At 40.9% G+C, this 20,293-nt stretch overlaps 1 protein-coding gene across 2 annotated transcripts in view; it reads left to right on the forward strand.

Annotated features, from left to right (window-relative positions):
* Positions 1–646: 646 nt before the first annotated feature.
* Positions 647–20,293, forward strand: part of Ccdc141 (coiled-coil domain containing 141) — a 236,979-nt gene continuing 217,332 nt past the window's right edge. Inside the window, exons 1-2 of one of the 2 annotated variants that reach the window (XM_004634708.2) lie at positions 647–1,007; positions 3,227–3,349. In XM_004634708.2, the coding sequence (XP_004634765.1) occupies positions 906–1,007; positions 3,227–3,349 (225 nt within the window). In that variant the 5' untranslated portion in view covers positions 647–905. The remainder of the gene's footprint in view (positions 1,008–3,226; positions 3,350–20,293) is intronic. The other variant, XM_023719134.1, reaches the window with a different exon arrangement.

Genomic DNA, 20,293 nt, shown 5'->3' on the forward strand with positions numbered 1-20,293 from the left:
CCCTTTAAAAAGTTGTTACAGAATGTACTTATTTTTTTAGCCTTTGTCAGGTAAAATACATTTCTGACTGCAATTAGAAAGTAGCAACAAAATATTTTGCTTCCTAGTGATTGTGAAAACTGACTTGAAAAATGCTATTCAAGGCAACAGAACAGTCACGCTGAAATCTTGAAGTGATAGGTATCTATTGATAAGTGCTGTTTGAAATATTTGAAAAATGTCCCCGAGAAACTTGTGGCTTTGGAAAGATGTGGCAATTCCATTTAGATGTCATTGGGCAGAGGGCAGTAAGTTTTTGAAAAGCAGATTAATCTACATTTTTTTCAGTCAACTTTCTGACTTAACCCCCAGACAAATAATAGAACTTTCAAAAACCACCATGTTTGGTGGTTAGTTTTGTTCTGTTTTTGTTTTGTTTTGTTCTCTTACCATGTGAGAGACGAGAGACTTGGAGGGGAAAAAAAAAACCTTGAAAAGTTTAATATTCAGGTCAACGACTTTCTGGTTTCAAAGTCCATAGTAACAACTGTTTAGTTTCAGTGGCAAAACTGATTTGGGTTGTCAGGATGTAATTTTGTTTCCATTTGCTATCAATCATCAGCTGATAGGCAAAGAGCTCAAAGCTGTTCTCTTTTCAGATAAAGGCAAAAATAACAGGCTCTTAGTGTTACCATGCTAGGGGCGTGGCTCTTTGTTCGCTCTCCTCTCTCTCTCTCTCTCACGATAAACTCAATGAGAGTGTCTATTTTTAACCTCCTGTTCTTTCCCTTTGGCAGAGGAACCGGTGCAAGCCGAGCTCTTTCCCTCTGAATGAATCCAAGTAACCCTGGTGGCTGTCTTTTGAAATGACCAGCAGACTAGCTTCGGTAGAGACGCTGCCCCAGGTAGAACTCTCCTGAAAAGCCATGTCGGTCCAGCGCAGCCCTGGCACAGAGTTTTCCACCACCACTGTGTGCTCAGTAGCTGTGCAGGCTGGAGGCTCCAAAATCGTGATAGCTGTCATAAAGGTAAGTTAACAACTTTCCTTTTTCCTCTGTGGCTGTGGGCGGTGTGGTAGCTCTAAGGAATAGTGCACTCAGGCAGCAGGACTTATTTAGCATATGCAAGATAAAAGTAAATGTTCTTAAGAATGTTTAAATCTGCAATAAGAGAAACTGGTAAGTTTTAGCCAGTTCCAAGAGTCTTCTCTTGCCTTTTCAGTTAGCCAGAGGGCACGTACAGCGTTTTGATAGTGTTATGGTTTGTGTCTAGTTGTCCCCCCAAAGCCTCATGCAGTCATGGGGTGAGGACTTCTAGAGTTTGTGTTAACTCATGATCCCCTGGGATTATGTGTGATCCAAGGCTGGGATTATGGGTCTTAGTACTGCTGGGATTACCCATAGGTGGGTAAATACTGGGAAGTACCCATAGGTGTGAGTACTTCCCCTACCCTGGGACAGGCAATTTGCATTACAATGTAAGGTGGGAAGAGAAGCTACTCCTTTTGCGCTCTTGCTCTTTGCCGCCACCATGAAAAGTTGCCGTCTGCTATGTGCTGCTCTGCTTTGGAGCCAGCTGAGTGTGGACTGAAACCTCCAGTAACTGTGAGCTAAATAAACCTTTCCTTCCTTCACTGTGAGTGTTGGGTATTTGTCCCAGCAACGAGAGAAGAGTAACTAAGACAGATAGCACACTTTTTTTTCTTTTTCTTTTTTCTTTTTTTTCCCCCAAACTTTCAATTTGGTCTTGAAAAGCGAGGCATGTGTGATCAGAGGACAGTGACTGCCAGTGGAAGAGGCGGGGGCTGTGCAACCCTCGTGATTCTTGACTGCGTGTGGGGTCGGAGCAGGGTACCACTGAGTTCTAAGGAGCCCCGGGAGCGTCTAGAGAGGCTCTGGCCTGAGCCCGTGCTGCGTGGCTTGGAGGCGGCCAGGGCACTAGGAAATCCTTCGGCCGTTCGTAGGGAATGAAGACCCTGCCCCTGAGGGCTGCAAACAGCACTTGTTGCGTTTGCTCTTACCACAATCCTGAAGCCACTTGGGGCTTAAGTGCATGTTTTATGTCCAGCAATTTGCTCACTTGCAAAGATGACCACACATTGAAGAAGAAATCTGTGATTTTGTTCCCCATGAAAACCTCTGAAGCATTATGCTTGGGTTTTATGCAATCTGCCACCTAAGGAATGTAGTGTTTAATGAAAAGAAACCTGGTGAACAAGCTGCTGTTCACCAGCCAGTCGCTTACAAGACCCCAGCCGGCTTCTCTGCATGGCTTTTCTGGCCCTTTTAAAAGCAAGGACAACAAGGGCTGTTTAGTTTAATTACTACAAATGTTAGGGTTATATGAAAATTTGTAACAGCAGCATAGAACTGGACATTGAGCAAGACCATTCACTGTGGAAGTGCAGAATGCAGAAAGCAAAAGTTTCCTGAATACAACTTGTCAGTGCTGTGGCACTCCGGCCCCACATAAGCAGGACCTCCTCTGACTCCTTTGCCCTCTGATCATTTCAGAGGAGGTGAATGGCATTGAAAACTCTGAGGCAGCAGCCATGAGGACTGATCTTTTGCAAGTGGCTTCCTGGTGCTCTGAGCTGTTACAAAATTTCAGTGGTGAGGGGAGAGGGGCAAATCTAAAAAGTTAATTCTCTCCTCAAGCATGAAATATTCCTAGAATATTTGTCATTAAAAAAAATCAAAGATGCGTGGAACCTGAGTAAATAATTTTTAAATTACACTAGAAATTCTCACTTTAACTGAATTATGTTTGTAAGAATGTTCCCTTATTGTCCCCTTTCTGGTCCCTTTACCTTACTGTCTGGGCCATATAGAATACGCTCCAAGCTCTTCCATGTAGAAACATAGAAATCCTGTGTTTGATCCAAGGTGAAGTTTGGGTACTACTGTGCCCTTGTGGAACTTAACTGCTTATATACAGTTACAGTTGTTGTTGTTATTTAACTTTGTAGTATTCAGTGATACACACTGCATTGTACATGTTTCTTATTTGGGAATTTTAAATATTCAAGTCCAGTATGCCAGAGACAGGAATTTATCATAAGAATAAAGCAAGGCAGAGCAGGACTTATAGCAGACCTGTTTTGTTCCAACTTAAGTATGGCCCATCTCTATGCAGAGAAAAACATTCTGTGTATAACTGGAAGTTAAAAAATAAAATTGAAAAGGGAAAAAAGTAGAGGATGGAAAAAGAGGAACTAAAAGTGCATTTCATTCATTTTTATTTTTAGTGTGGCAAATGGGTACAACTTCAGCTGGCTGAATCCCAGCCCAACCTTCTTGAAATTGGGAGCACTCAGGATGAAACCAGAAAACTGCTTCAGGACCATGAACTTCTTTTGGCCAAGCTCAAGGTAAGATAAAAGATACAAGACAAAAGCAAAAGAAGGAAGAAACAGCTGTCTGTTTCTTACATTTCTTCTTGATTCTTCTAGTGTCACTGGTATGGTAGCTGAAAAAGAAAAACCACTGCTGTCATGATAGGCAGGTATCAGCATAGGAGAAAAGTAATGAGATTAAAACAAAAAACCTTTCCTAATGTATTAAGAAAATATGGAGTGATAATATGTTCATGGTGGAGAAATAAGTAATTCTTTTTTTTAATTTTAGGGGTCCATAACGTATTCAGGATCTCACTACTAGATCAGACTCATAGTAATCTGCCTGTTTACAGCCTCCCAAGAGCTGGGATTACAGGTGCACGCCACCACGCCTAGTCTCAGTGCCCCAGGGGCGGGGCTGGCACAGCAAACCTAGGGATCAAACCCCTGGCCCCTGTGCCTGCTTTCAGGTGCTTTAATCCTCAGAGCTATTTGGCCGGCCCTTTCTTCTTTCATGATTGTATCAGTGAGAAAAAAAAGCCCGATCTTTCCATTCCAGGCATTACACTGTCATGTCCCAACAACAGAGCCCAACCTTCTGTTGCTACCGATACCTTCTGCTAAGAATCATTCCAAGCTTTCTTTTAAAATCCTGTTGAACTATGTATTAGCTTTCTGTAGCTTTGCCAAAATACATATGACAGCAATTTACAGGAGGAAAGGTTTGATTTGGTTCACTGTTTCTGAGGTTTCAATTCATAGTTCCGGGGCCCTGTCTCTGAGGTTGGGTCTGTGGCATGCAGAATGTTGTAGTCATAGAGCCTGTGGTGGCTGGGAAGCAGCGCGGGGGAGAGAGTAGGAGTGCTATGCACCCATCCAGCATATCTCTCAGCGACCCACATCCTTCCCCTGAAGTTTTCACCACCTGCTGTGATCAGGTCATAAGCCCATCCAGGTGTGGACCTACTGATGAGGTCAGTGTCCTGATGATCCAGTCACTTGCTAAAGCCCCGCTCCTGAGTACTGCTGCGCTGGAGGCTGAGCTGTCACACCTGAGTCTTTTGGAGGATGTTTTAGAGCTAAGCATTTAGCTGTTTTCTAAACTCAGGGTCAGAGTGAGTAGACACCTGATATATGGGCCATAGTTTTCTAATTGGGCAGTGATAAAAGTACAGTGGACCCAACAGTACTGCTGACCTCATATGCAGACAACTTGGGTTATGCCTGGAATTTTAGGTTTAACTTAGGACCAATGTCTTTAAGTTATGTGCTCAATGTCAGTCACCCTTGTAGCTGTAAACAGAGGCTCTCAATATCACAAAAGTGTATGTAAGCAGCAGTCTAGATGTGTGTGCTGGTGGGTGTGACTTTAGTCAGTGCTCTAAGTAATTGCAATGACTACTGCTATCAAAATGGCCCCCAAAAGCTAAAACAAGGAGCTAAGAAAGGGAGGGAAGGTAAAGAAAACGATCACAATTGAAAAGAAGTAGGAAATTATAGAGAAATGTGAGTGGCATTCCTTTGACTGATCTTGCTAATATGTACAGCATGTTGAAATCTACCATCTTGACAATCTTAATTTTTATTTTATTTTATTTTAATTTTTTTTGCGGAACTGAGGATTGAACTCAGGCCCAGTGCTTATTCTATTGAGCCATCTCCCTGGCCCTCATCTTGACAATCTTAAAGAGTGAAAGATTTGCATAAGGAAGATAGTGTTGCTAAAGGGGTTCCTCAAATTAGCAAGTCATGATCGGCAGTATTATATATGGTACAATGGCTATTATTAGTGTGAATAAATGAAAGGCAGGTGGCTGGCTATAGAGCCTGAGTCTATAATTTGTGAAAAAGCTAGGGCTGTATATGGATATCTTGTAAAAGATAATCCATCAACAAGTGCTAGTGGTGAAAGATTTTGTGCCAGTAAGGGGTGGTTTCACAATTTTAAAATGAGAACTGGGGTTCGTGCTGTAACGAGGCATGAAATGGCCAGTAGGTGCTAACAAAAGGGCTACTGAAAGTTACATTCATTCTTTGGAAATAATGATACAGAGAAATGACTTTTGCTCTCATCAAGTTTTCAACTATAACAAAATTGGCCTTTTCTAGAAAAAGTGCCCAGAACATACATTACCCCAGAAGAGAAGAAAATGCCAAGCCACAAGCCTATGAAGGACAGCCTAAACTCATTTCTATGTGCCAATGCAAGTGGTCACCTCAAGAGAAAGCCTTTCTTGATTTACCACTCCGAGACTCCTAGAGTGTTTAGAAACCATAAAGAAGTGAAGAATTGGCTAGGGGTTGTGTGAAGACCTAATGCAAACACCTGGGTCATAAGAGCACTTTTCCTTTAGTAGAACAAGGAAGCTTTCTGTCCTACTTTAAATATCTAGAGGGCAAAGGCTTACCACTCAAGGCTCTCCTCATCCTGGACAATGCTCTTGCTCACCCTCAAGATTTGGAAGAAGAGTTGCCTGAAGAATCCCTATAGCTTCCAGTCAAGTTCCTCCCATGTAATACTACTCCTCTACTGCAGTCTATGGACCAGCAGGTTATAGCTAACTTTATGAAGTGATATACCAAAGAACTGTTCCTGAAGTGCTTCCACCTGGCCTCAGATACAGAGTAAAGCCTTAATGAGTTCTGGAGGGAACACTGCAGCCTGCTTTCCTATAAAAGGTTAGTTGAGAAGTTCTGGGCCAATGTCTAGGTACATGGAGTTCTTTCTGGAAGAAAGTGTGGCCTAAAATTATAAAGGAGAGAGAATTTGAAGACTGTGTAGAGGAGCCTGAGCCTTCAGTTGACCGTGTAGTTGATGATACCATCACTATAGAAGAATCCATAGATTTGCAGGTAGATGGTAATGTTGAAGAACTGGTGGGAAAATACTGATAAGAATTGTCTACAGAGAAACTCAGCAACTTCTGGCTGAGAAGCAGAGTATGGCAGCCGAGGAGCTGTCTGCAAAGGTGGGGCACTACCAACAATCAATACCACAAAGCTTTTCTTCTGAAATAAATGAAATCCTGAAAAATGTGGATGGAGTTACTAACATTTGTGAAGACCTACCCAGACAGAAAAAGCCAATGGTTATATTTACTTACTTAATGATGATAGCCTATTATACTATAGAGTAGTGTTAGAGACAGGGCTGGTGAGATAGCTCAGCAGACTAAGTACCTGCTTTGGCAAGCTCAGGGACAAGGGTTCGATCCCTGGTCCCACGTGCTATGCCGACCCCATCTCTTGGGCATGCTGAGCTGGTGACAGAGTCTGGGAGTGGTGGTGCATGCCTGTAATCCCAGCGCTGGGGAGGCTGAAAATACTATGAGTCTGAGCTGTGTAGCGAGACCCTGTACCAAATACATAAATGAAAGAAAGAAAGAAAGAAAAAAAAAAGGACGGAAACAGACAACATTAAACCAGTTTTTAGTTCTCAAAAGTTTGAGACCTAGTGAGCCAGAAGCAGGTCCTAGTGGGTTACAGACTTTCCCAAGGAGAGAAAGGACACCAGAGAGCCAGATTCCAGATGCTCTTATGCAAAGGGACTCTCCTTCCAAACAATAGCCACCTTCTGTTTCATCCTTTTTTCTTGAAAGCCAAAGATTTCAATTTGAAGGGTGGGTACAGCATGAAATTGTTGTTGGAAACCAGGCACATTTTATAACCTTTTGGTGAATACAAAAAAATTATTCATGTTTCTGGTAAGTTATACACATTATACAATAAAGTATGAAAAGGATAGTTAAGGGGTGTTTGGGAGGTTCAGGACATATTATGGGTATTGCCACTATTTCTTTTGGAAAAGTAGTCTTGCCTTACAACCAAGTTACATCCAGCCCTCGTGAATGAATTGAGATGGTAAGTCAGGGACCCACTATAGTGGGTAAATCAGATTGAGAAGTTGATGAAAGAATTAGAAGTGAAGGAAGAGAGCCTTAGAATCTAGAATGAATTCCTAGTTGGCAGCTGCTTGCTCCAGCCTCTTGGTGCTGAGCTACCTTTGCAGGCCGCCATCCATTGTCCTCATAAGGATGTGGACTGAACGCACCTGACCATGTAAAGAAGGACTGGACAAGGAGTCACACGGCCAGCCTATGTGTAGCTCTACTTGTGTCATAAGTTAGAATCATTTCACTAATAATGCAAGCTTTTCCTTTGGCACGAAAAGCTGCATAAATGTTCTACAACTAAATCTTAGTGCTTCCTCCCTGTTCCTGCCCTTCCCTGGAGGTGTGCTTTCTTGGGGTCCCTGTGTCCTTACCTTCTTCATATGCAACCTGCCAATGGTTGTGGAAGCTAGATTTGAAACCATAACCCTTCCCAGCTTCTATTAATGAGCTGTGGCAGGCAGCATCGTCTGGTGCCCGGATGACTCTGGGTGTGGTGTTCAGCAGCTCCGGTCTCCTCAGGCTGCCTGCCTTTTTCTTTATTCTGCCCTCCAGGAGACAGCTCCAAGAGGGGTATTCTCTTAGGAGGGGAGATGAGCGAATTAAAAAGATGCATTAAGAATCCAGTGCAGTGTAGACACATGGTCGTTAATCTGCTTCAAAGTACTCCCTTTCACTTTTAGCATGTGTATCCCACTATTCTTGCCACTGTCTGATGTAGTTTTGGAAATCCTCTATATCTTTGCTTGCACTGGTGTGACTTCCTGGATACCGAATTGTTCAAAACATTTACTTGTGGCTGAGAAAGAGCCAGAAGTTGCACAGGGCAAGATCCACTGAGTGCGGTGGGTGAGAGCATGCCTTAAGGTTTTTATTTGACAGAAATTGTGGTAAATGTTTGCCTAATGATGGCTGTTCAAAAATATAGTGAATGTTTAAGTTAAAGGATTAATTACAGCAAAAGACACATGGCCATCAAGCCCCTTAAAATACGCAAACATGCCCTCCTGCTTTAAACTCACTGATCACATTATTATTTGCAATATTTCTTTTAATATATTTTTAAAAATTTGAACATTCGATGTATTTTTTGATCATCCCTTATGTGCTCATATTTGAACATCTGGATCCCTCCAGGATCTCAGACAGGGACCAGTTTTACATTTCTCAGGATCCATCCCCCTGAGAAGGCACTGTGGTTCTGCTTTCTAAACATCTTGTCCTTTTATTCCAGTCCTCAAGCTGTGGAGCAGCTAACTTAAGTCCTCTGGACATTAGGACTTCATCTTTAAGTGAAGAGAGAACAGAGCAGGGCTTCCTGTCTATTGTGGTGCTTGTCCTCCTCAGGTGCCAGGCGATCCTGGGCTGTGATTCCTCCCTGCATATGGATCTAGGAAAATGAAATTTGATATAAAATGATCCTTTGGCTTTACCTAGGACTTCAGCCATAACCTTTTTGTTAGGATTTTTGGCATGTCAGAGAAGCAGAAATGAGAGAAAGCGTGGGAAAGGTCTTTATTGCCATTGAGGCCTTCATCGCCATAGAGAGGATCTGAGGGAGATGGGGGTGGACGGATCCTATGACCTGAGACAAGGAGGCTGAGAGTTTAGGAACTTTTTCTAGGGGCAGAGCTCAAGGGCAGGTTCAGTGACATGTAAGGAGCTGACTGGGGGCTCCCTTGTGGGCAGGAAAGGTGTCCAGGACTCAGGTGGAGAAGGAGGAAGTGGTCATTGGGAAGATAAGCTGCTGTTTCTGGGATCCAGCCATGTTGAATCAGAGTCATAATTTAGCAGTTTATACTCAGGCTGGAACCTGTCACTTATAATCTCCGTCTTCCATAGGGTGCTGTTATCAACTAGGCACCAAATCCCCCCCAAATTTTAAATGATAGGATCAATTATCTTTGAAATCAAGCCAATTCTAAGATAACAATATCCTTTAAAGAAGAAAATAAGAAAGAAAATTATTGAAGAGTTTGAAGTCAATTTAAAATTTGCCAACTTTTTAAAATTAAATAAAAATTGTAAATTCCATCTTGCAAAGGGCATCCAACTCATGTATTGCTTATTATGCTATCAGGATCAGCATATCCTTAATCTGTAGCAGAAAACTGTTGAATCCAAGTCAGCTTAGTATTACCTTTTCAAAGGTAAGGGACGTTAGTAGTTCAAGAAGCCAATAGTATTTAATATTTAATGTCTAGTGCAGTCCTTTCTCTATGCACAGGGCCCTGCAATTTGTTCTACTCATAAGAGAAGAATGTTCTGGAAGGGGTTTGGGAGTCTGTGGGTGTTATGCCAAGCCCCCTCAGATTCAGACATAGCACCTCTCTGATCTCAGGGGCTATACTGAAAAATTAGAATAACAAGTTAACTGTCACACATCTGAAAAGAAAATTTGGGAGAGACATGCAGTGCTGTATGAAAGTGTATGTTACTTTTAAAGGAGAAGTGGCATAATGATTATGATAATAATAAACATATCAGAGTAATTTGAATGTTTAATTTGACAGAAGAGCTATTTTCTGCCTTCCATTAAAAATTATCGCAAACCCTGGCAACTTCGACTCAAGAGGAAAATTCTGGAAACACAAAATTTTTATGAGTATTTCTAATGTTGGTAATATCCATACCCTGGAGAGCTTATTTTGCTTTTGGCAATGTACTTAACAGTCCCAGTGGAGTATCCAGCAGAAAAAAATTCTCTATTTTCAGTGGTAAAAACATAATCATACAGAAAAAGCTTTAACTCCCAAAGGAATGTAGATTCACAAATCACACTCAAATTCTTTCTAATGAGAAAGATGAGATTAGAGGTAGAGTTTAGCCAGATAAAGGTCTGGCTGTGGCCACTGTCAGCACCATGCCTGCAGGTGGGCACAAAGTGGTTAAAGACTAGAAAGAGGTAGAAATACTATAGGGATATTGCTGAGAGTGTTTTCCTCCTCAGCACCTGTCTTTCAGCTACATTCCTGTGTTCAAAGGATTTAGGACCCTGTGAGTCAAAGAAAACCTCCTGAGCCTGGCTCCTGCCTGGCTCCTTTTGTAGATATGTGGCATTAGCCTTCTCTGAGGAATGACCCTTGAGAGAATACTACACTAAAAAGTTTTACCTCTCATTTGACTCCCATAATGCCACTGGTTTCCTGCTTCAGACTAATCCAGTGAATACTTACTTTTGTCATATTGCTGTTTACTGAGGTAGATATGAATGTACTATCACTAGAATGTATGAATAGAAAAGCTAAAAGTCTTACTAAAATTTGCCTTCAATAAGGGTTAGTGAGGTTTTCTCTCATGAAGTTGGTTTATATCAGAATTTTAAAAATATTATTGTGCTAAAATGTATATAACATAGAACATGTCACTGACATTTTAACTATGAGTGTCCTATTTAGTGACATTAATTGTATTTGCAATCTGCACAACCTTCATCATTGTATATTTTCTTTTTTTTTTAAATTATTTATTTGTGTGTGTGTGTGTGTGTGTGTGTGTGTGTGTCCAGCTCAGCCCACCAGGGGGCGGGGCTGGCTGGCATGTGGTGCTGGGGGATTGAACCGTGGTCCCTGTGCTTTGCTAAGCTTGTTCTAAGTAGGTGCTTTAGACCACTGAGCCATCTCACCAGCCCCAATCATTGTATATTTTCAAAAAATGCTCATTACTTGAAACATAAACTGGATACCCATTAAGTAATAACCTCCATAATTACCATGACATGTAATCTATTGTGTCTTTTTTCTGTCTGAATTGGTTTATTTATACTGCATATACATGAAATCATATAGCATATTTGTCTTTTTATGTCTAGACTATTTCAGTTAGCATATAATGTGTTTAAGGTTTACTCATTCTGTAGCATGTCTTAGAGCCTCATTCCTTTTTGAATAATAAATAACAACAATGAATAAATGAATAATGAATGATAATCCATCATAATCCCTTGATGAAATGTTTGGGACCAGATATGTTTTCAACTTACGATTTTCTTAGGAGTTTAGAACCTTTGCATATGCATAAGGAGATACCTTAGGCATAGAGCGCAAGTCTAAATCCAAAAATTCTTGTGCATTTCAGATACCTTGTACTCATAGTGAAAGGTAATTTTAGGCATTATTTTTAGTGTGCTTAACATTTTGACTGTCAACTATCATATGTGATCAAGGATGGAATTTTCCACTTAGAAGATGTCAGCACTGAAAAAAATTTTAGGTTTTAGAGCATTTTTAATTTCAGGTTTTTGATTAGGCCTGCTCAACTTGTACTGAATATTTTTTATCTATATATCTGTCCATGGATGCAATTGTTTCCATGTTTTGGCTTTTGTGAATAATGCTATAGAAAGAATATTGGCATGTAAGTATTTGCTTTTAGTTCTTATTTGGTATACTGTAAGTATTAACATTTTAAATAATCACTAAAATGTTCTCCCTATAGCTCTATTATTTTACATTTCCTTTCTATAAAATTAGAATGTTATATAAACATTCTATAAAATTAGAATGTCATATAAAATTCTAATTTTCCACATCTGACCAAAACTTTTTTAATTTTATTTTTTATGAGACAGGGTCCTGATGCATAGCTGAGTTTGACCTTACCATGCACATTACTATGTAAAACCTGGGTCCAGAATCAAAAATAATGTTTTTGAGATCATAGTCCTAAAGTTGTCAAGTTATTAATTACTTTCAAAGATGATATTCCTTCTTGAAAATTGAATCTACAAGCTGGGTATGGTGGTACACATCTGTATTCCCAGCACTCAGAAGACCAAGTGAGTTTAAGCCTAGCCTAAAGGACATAGCAAGACCTTGTCTCAAGAACCAAACCGGGGCTGGTAAGATGACTCAGTGGTCTAAAGCACCTACTTAGAACAAGCTTAGCAAAGCAAGAGACCGCGGTTCAATCCCCCAGCACCACATGCCAGCCAGCCCCGCCCCCTGGTGGGCTGAGCTGGCCACACACACACACAAAATAAATAAATAAATGTTTAAAAAAAAAGAACCAAACCAAAACCAAAACAAAAGAAACAAAACAAAATCATACCTACAAGAGAAAATTTTGTATGGGAAGTAGCATCCGTAGTCTTTACAGTAATGACAAGAAAGGCCCTTGGTCTGAGATTTGGTCTCAGGTCAGATTCTGAAAGTTCTGGAAGCAGAGATGCATTTATAATGCAGAGCAAGGTAGTAAGACATGACTCCACTGCTGTAACCTGCCCAGCTCTCAATGGTCCCAGAGAAAAATGGAGAATTATGAAGAAAATAGGATAAAGTGACAAAGCTGTGGTCAGGTGGAATCTACTCTCCTGATGAGATGGATAACTAAGAAACCACAATAAGGATGTTTCTTTATACTTTTTACAAAGCTAGTATCACTTACACAGGGTTGCCTAGTGATTAATTATAAATTGTCTCAGGCAAGAAGTTTTTAACTCAGGGCTGAAGTATTTACAGCTTCACCCACTCCCTATACCTCCCTCTTTTCTGTTTTGTAGTGTAAGTGATGGGTGTCCAGCTGAAGCTAGAAAAACTGTTTGGAGCAATCTACAGAAGACATTCTCATTCTTGAACCCTTTCCATTCTGAGTAAACTTACTCATTTAGGCTAAAGATACTCAGTCCAAAGATTTTTTGGAACCTGTATTCAGCAAGTTGTCCCTATACAGTTGAATAATTCATAACAGTAGTGAGTTACCAGTATAGGTGGCAACTGAAAGAAGTTGCTAGCGATTTGAACCTTTTATAGCTAACATATTACTGTGGCATTATTTTCTACATCTTGTAGTTATACTTTTTCTGCTGTATGTTCAAGACCAAGTTAAGGTGAGACCTGTTCTAATCAGTTTTTTGTCATTCAGATCAGTTAAGTCTCCTCAGGAATAAACTTGGAACCAAGTACAGCACCTCTTGGTGGTTCTGTCAGTGTCAGCCATCTGGATGAGTCCTGGCCATTGCTTGACCAAGTTGTTTTCTCTAAAAGCTCGAGAGATTTTTTTTCTCTCCTTCTGACTCTCCTTGGGCACACTATACATTGTTGAATCACTTTCCTCTGTGGTCCTGTAATCTCCTTCATTGGAAGACTAGGGACTCAACCAATTTATAGGATGTCACAGCAGAGATTTCTCTTATGTCCTGGGTCTTCTCTGACCTCAGAGGGCTGGATCCAAAATGTTGGTTATCTTCTTAGCCCATCTCTCTCCCTAATGTTGGTCTCCAAACCCCACTTGTTAATCATCCAAAAGAGAAGATTAATGATATTATACTGTAACGGAGGCAATAAGCTGAAGATTATTATCTTATCTGAATATCAAATACCTTAGAATATAAAATAGAACTGTGATTCTCTAACAACCATGGGTTTTCTAATATTTAAATCCCAAGAGAATGTTAACAGACAACAGTTACATATTTTTACACAGAAATTTGGCAATAAAAACCATACATAACATTTCAGCATGACAAGCATGATGACATTTTGCAATATACTTAAATTTTTCATTGTCATAAGATAACTCTTTTAACCAATCTTCTTTATCTAATTACATAAGTTTTTACCTAATTTGTTGATCTTTAGTGCAATTACATTACAAGCTTTTTGTTAAAGATAGAGGACTAAATCCTAGACAAAAGACTGATCACTATAAGCAATCTTGTTTTACATTTTGGAAGACCTATACATCTGGAATCGTGAATACACTGAATACACCATGAGAGTAACAATACATGTGTCATACATGTGTAAAAATCTTTGTTTCTTAATTTAGTTTTGTGCCAAGACCATCTTTGGTAAGAAAACCTTACTGTATTTGGAAGTCTCCCAAGAGACTATGGAGATTACTGAGAGGCTCCTTATTAATGAAGAAATGTTGGCAACTCCTCTGTTCACCAATTAGAGCCCTGTCGAATAATCTCTCCCCATCCTAAGGATTTTTGTTAATTCTCTTAAACTTTTTGAGAAGATGTGAGAAAGCCAATTTTGACATCACCTAGACCAGCTGGTAACCCAAGTGGAGGCATGCTTTTAAGTCTGTAACCCAAACTCTATTATGAACAAATGATCTAAAAATGAAAAAGGGGGGGGATTGTTGAGCTTAAATAAAAAAGGAAACAGTTCACAGATATAACAAACAACAAGGACACAGCACAAACATCTTTACAAAATCAAAGTGCACTCAAATCTATTTTTAACGCAATTGAATTATAGTAACTCCACTAAAATTTTAGAATTTAAACTTATAAATTAATGAGTCAGACTTTGTTATTTTTCAATTAGCAGGGAACTCCCAAGAGAAGGATTTTAAAGAAATAAAATCTATCTATAATGAACATATATTCTATATATTTTATTTTGTTTTATGAACACTGGCATCTTTTAGCCCAGTTATCTCTACATACTCTAAGATCTACTCAGGCCTTTGATTTCCATTTGGTTACCATCTCCTGGGTATTCTGGGTCAGTCCTTTCCATGGGTCCCAGGTCAAATGTAGCCTCATCCTTGTCAACTTCTTCTCCAGATCTGGATTTATGATACAGCCAGACAGCATGTTCTAGCAAAACACAAGCATATCTTTGATCCCAAATTAGTAGTGGCCTGGGTCCCTTCTTCCATTGTCCAGTACAGAGATCTCTTGAAAGAACTCTTCCCAGCCTTTTTTCTTTTACCTGATTGAATTATCTTTTTTCTGTCATGCTTGTATCTTTTGTAGATTTAAAAAGTTAATAATTCTATCTTGATTACTTTTTTCTTGTTGCTGGGACAAAATCCCCCAAAACCAAAATTAAGGAAGGGAAGGTTTATTAGTTCACAGTTTATGGAGATTTCAGTCCATACTCATCTGGCTCCAAGGCAGACTGGCACATAGCAGAGGGCAGCAGTTCACGGTGGAAAAAAAAAAAACACAACAGCAAGAGCAAATGGGGGGAGTAGCGGCAACAACAGCAACAGAGATCGAATCTGTCTCCCTTACGTTGCATTCAGGCTATCTACCACAGGCCGGTGCAGCGCTCACACCCATGATCTCAGCATTGGATCATGAATTAATCACAAACTCTAGAACCTTCCCTCAATGACTGCATGAGGCTTTGAGGGGACAGATAGGCACAAACCATAACAAATATACACTGCAAAGTGAAGTAGGAGGGACTGGTAATCCTTTTAGTAATTGAATTTTGATTATTGGTGAGAAACATGCATCCTATGTTTTAGAAGAGGAAGTCATCACATAGCTTCACATAACCTAACACGATCTATCTGTGAAAACAAGCGAACTGAGTTAGCTCATCTGAAGGATAAGGACATTAACACCAGAGAGTTTAGCCAGTGTAGATCGCCAAGAGGATGAAATTGTCATGATTACTGTTGTTGAGCTGAAGAAAGGGAAACAATAAGAGTTTACACTTCATGACCAAATCTATTGCAAATGACCCCAAGAGTGCCACAGCCCCCAGTGGGCATATGTTGAGCTGGGCAAGGTCAGTTAGTATTACCAAGTAAAGTCTGAAAATCAGCTAGGGTTTATCTGAATAGTTTGAGACATAATATGTGTTTGTTGGATAAGGTGGCCCAAAGATGAAACAGTTGTCATCATTTGTACCCCTTCAGCGGCCATCACCAGCCTGCAGCCGTTTAAGTGGGATGTCAAAATCAGGTGGCTGTTTTAAGCCCAGTGTTCTCACATGACACTCCAAACCTCTGTACTTATTTGGGAAATACCAGGGCTATTCTATACCAAATAAATTTAGGAATGTAAAATGGGCAATCAACCTTATTAGGAATTGATAGAACACCAAGGACTTATAAAGACATTTAAACCAGTAGCATATCCTGCAATGATATTAAGAAGAGGATTAATTAAAGCAAGATAGTTTTCATTAACTATATAATCTAAAATGGGGAAATTTTTTACTAAAACTATAAAAGACTAATCATTGAACCATATATTTCTTGAGGCAAGTGACAAAGTTTCTACTTATGCAAATTATGTTCTACTTTTTTTTGGTAATCATTTAAAATGTCACCATTTATGTAAGTCTTTTTTTTTCTTTTTAATGTATTTAGTACAGGGTCTACAGGGTCTCACCACACAGATTAGACTCAATGATCCTCCTGGGATTACAGGTGCCTGCCACCATGCCCAGTTTCAATTGCCATTACAGCGCACCTTGGGGAGGGGCGCGTCGAATACCCGGCCCCTGTGTCTACCTAAGTAGGTGCTTTATCCATTAACGTAAATTTTAAGAAATACATTTTTTTTAACTAAAGGCAAAACTATCTTGAGTATGAATATAGTCTTCTAAATCAAGCACCTTAAGGGAAAAATGTAAAGGTCTCTTTTAGAACCAATTGTAACAGAAAGAGCAAACAGCTCTATTCCCTGTGAGGCTCAATTGCCTTGTGCATTCCTTCAGGCCAGCAATTTAGCACCTCTATTATTATTACCAAGTAAAGTCTGAAATTCAGGGTTTATCTGAACAGTTTAAAACATAAGATATATTTGTTGGGGCTGGCCAGATAGCTCAGTGGACTAAAACAAAGGCACCGGGGTGTGATCCCTGGTGTGCCATGCTGGCCCCAACCCAGGGCACTCTGAGACAGCAATTGAGATAGCATGGTGACACACGCCTGTAATCCCAGCACTCAGGAGGCTGAAAACAGGAAGATGACTATGAGCACAATCTGTGTAATGAGACCCTGTAGACTCTATATATTTGTTGGTTAAGGTGACTGAAAGATGAAGGAAGCAGCTGTCACAGTTTATACCCCTTCAGTGGCATGCAGTGCCACACCCGGAGGCCATCCACACTAGTGTCTAGAAGCCCTTTAAAATATTTTTCCTTTAAGAAAACCCATAATCTTTGGATTCCCCATTTTTATTTATAATTTTAATTTTTGTCAAGGGAATTATGATCAATGGAGCAACTAAAAGGCTGCTGCCTTACTGTCAGTGGATTCCATCACCCACACTCCCCTTCCCAGGGGACATGGTGGTCCCTCTGCAGCCACTTCTGCAAAAAATGTTTTTCTGTTTTTTCTCTCCTGTGATCTTGGCTGCTGTCATCCTTACAGATCTTAGCTGAGCGCTCCTTGTCAGTGCAATGGGTGTGGCTGGCCAGCAGTCCTGCCGCACAGCAAAGCCACCTAAGAACTCTGCCTAGGATCCAGCTCCCTGATGCATACAGCCTTTGTTGCTGGCTGACCCCAGGCACTGGGCGCTGGCTGTCTCTCCCACTCGGGTCACTGGATATGCCATTGTTGCTGGGATTACGAGCACAGGTGCTGTTTGCACTGCACAAACTTTTGTGTAAAACATGCACACTCCATGATCTGCAGAGGGGAGAACCAGGGTAAGATTCAGTTATGACCCTCATATTTAGCCCCAGGCGCCCAGCCTGTGGTTGGTGATAGGTGCCAGCAATTGTGGCTGGGTAGGGCACATGGGAGCACAGGCTGCTAGGAAACCTTAGCTGAGTCTGCCTAGGACCGGGGTGCAAGACCTCCCTGCACCTAGCCTGCACTCCTGACCCCAGGGAGTGCCATGCTGCTCTGAGCCAGCCATGCACAATTTAAAAGGATTTTCTTTTTTATCTGACTGAGCAAATCTAAGTGGGTTTAAGCTCTATGGATGGGACTTTTGTTCTGCCCTCCTCCAGCTCAGGACTTGATCATAAAATAGTACTCTGAGCCAAATCCTTCATGGTGGTCTTAAAAAGTAAGGTAAACACAGGAATCCAGAATAAAACAAACATTTCTATATACATCTATATGCATCTACATGCATCTGTAATTCTTGAACCTATTTGTCTCATTTTTAACTACTAGTAATTCAGTACACCTTTCTCTCTTTGGCTTCTCTTTCTCTCTCTCGCCCTAGCAAACCTGTTTCTGGCCCTAGTGAACTTCCATCCCCAAGATTTTACACCCGATGATGCCAATACTGATTCACATCTGTGCTGAGTACTACTGTACCCAATCTACTCCTTCCCCTTGTGGTGTACAAATTGAGAAGTGTCCTGATGCTCATTTACTCTGCTCCCTGGGGTAGTCCCTGTTCATTCAACAATTTGCTGCAGCGTGTATAGCTCTTGATGTTCCTGGGAAGAAAGGTGAGGGAATGAAGAAAATAAGACAAAAGACAAAGCTGAGGTCAGGAGGAGCTCTCTCTCCTGATGGGAGAGAAGAGGAACTGAGAAACCACCCGACGAGCATTTATTGATACTTTTGACAAAGTTTGTATCACACACACAGGGTTGCCTAGTGAGTAATGACAAAATGTCTCAGGCAAGATGTTTTTCTCAGTATTTCCAGCTTCATCTACTCCCTACATCCCACCTTTACTCCCACCTTGAGTCCAACTGAGGAAGATAATGTTATAATAAAAATGCATCTTTTGACTTCTGTTCAGAATCAGACAGATTTCTATACTCAAAAAAAGACACACATACATGTCACCCTTTACTGAGAGTGACAGGATATTTTCCTATTCTGTTTAAATCCACTATGACTCCTGCCTGATCAGCCTTAGCCCAAATACATCTTTTCAATAAACTTTGCCTTAGATTTATAGTCTTGGATAAATGTGAAAAACTCAAGGAATTTCCAAACGACATGGCTGTGTGATTCTCTTGACAAATGAATCTAGCCATCAGTCCTCAGAAGACAGGCAGACTTCTGATGCCATGGCTAGCCCTGGTCTCCAGATCACCTGTATTCACCATTTATCTCCTTCCTACCGCATATGCAGGGTTCAGGTATTGAGTGAGATTAAGCACTTTTTTTTTTTTATAATAGGCTCCGGTTCCAGGCAAAGTGGAACAAATACTCCTCATACTGACCCACAGTGTAACTAAACACCCAGGAAGTGCATGTGAGCTGGGGATGCTGATGCATAAAAATGGTCTAACTTTTCCACAAGCAACAAATCAGCAAGCGTTGTGCCTCTGCGCCACACCCAGCCCTCAGAGTGGCCCCTTCCTGTGTGTATAGACTCAGACAGCAAAAGCTCCAGAAAAATCCCTCTTTCGTGTCTAATCAGCAATAAAGAGGTTCTCTAAAGATCAGAAAGAAATGGAAATATGTCCTGTTTTGGAATATCACTTTCTGTGTGTCCAGTGTCTCTGTCCCAGTCCAAGCCAATCCCCATGGCAGGGGTAACAGTGAAAGTGGTAGCAGCCACGGTGGTGCCCCTGCCTCTGAGCAGGGAAATCCCTCTGCGGTGCCCCTGCCTCTGAGCAGGGAAACCCCTCTGCGGTGCCCCTGCCTCTGAGCAGGGAAACCCCTCTGCTCATATGAGCATGCCCACAGTGCTGGGGTGAGTTCACACTACCCTTCTCTCACCATATTTTTTTTTACTACTTACACAGTGGTGGGCAGTGCAGGGGCAGGGTAAGGAAAGTAAAGTCCCGCTTTTAGGTCAGGAGACCAAGAAGGGGAGCTCCTTGGGGGCAAATTTTAGGCACTGAATTTATCCTCAGGAGTGAGAAGTCAGAGAAGTTGAGGGAGCAGCCTCTCCGTCCCACCCCACAATTCATATTATATGGATGCTGACTGATTTTCTTTATTAAAAAAAAAAAAAGCCTAATTATTTTGTCAGTAGACAGAGAATTCTGAAGAACCACAGCTAGCAAGTGCAGTTTCAGAGGACTTGTTTTTTACTTTAAGAGCCATCCTAAGATTTTCCATAATTGGAACTAAAGAAACTCAAAACACCCAAGGCTGTTGCTGGCTGCTTTCTGAGTGCCTGAGATTCTTTCTTCACTGATCCCATAGGCTATTAAACTTTTATTAATATGTTGAAAAGAAAACATTTTGCTCGTATCTTATACTTCTTGGGGTAGTAATAAATAGAAATATATCAGCTAAACCATAAGTACAAACCACATTTGTAACTTAAAATGTTTTGGTAGGCACACACAAATTTCAGAGCATTAAATGCTTATATTAGGGGCTGGTGAGATGGCTCAGTGGTCTAAAGCACCTACTTAGAATAAGCTTAGTAAATCACAGGGACCACGGTTCAATTCCCCAGCACCACATGCCAGCCAGCCCTGCCCCCTGGTGGGCTGAGCTGGCCACACACACACAC

The sequence above is a fragment of the Octodon degus genome, unplaced genomic scaffold, assembly GCF_000260255.1.
Source record: "Octodon degus isolate 3935 unplaced genomic scaffold, OctDeg1.0 scaffold00065, whole genome shotgun sequence".
In the NCBI taxonomy this organism is placed as follows: Eukaryota; Metazoa; Chordata; class Mammalia; order Rodentia; family Octodontidae; genus Octodon; species Octodon degus.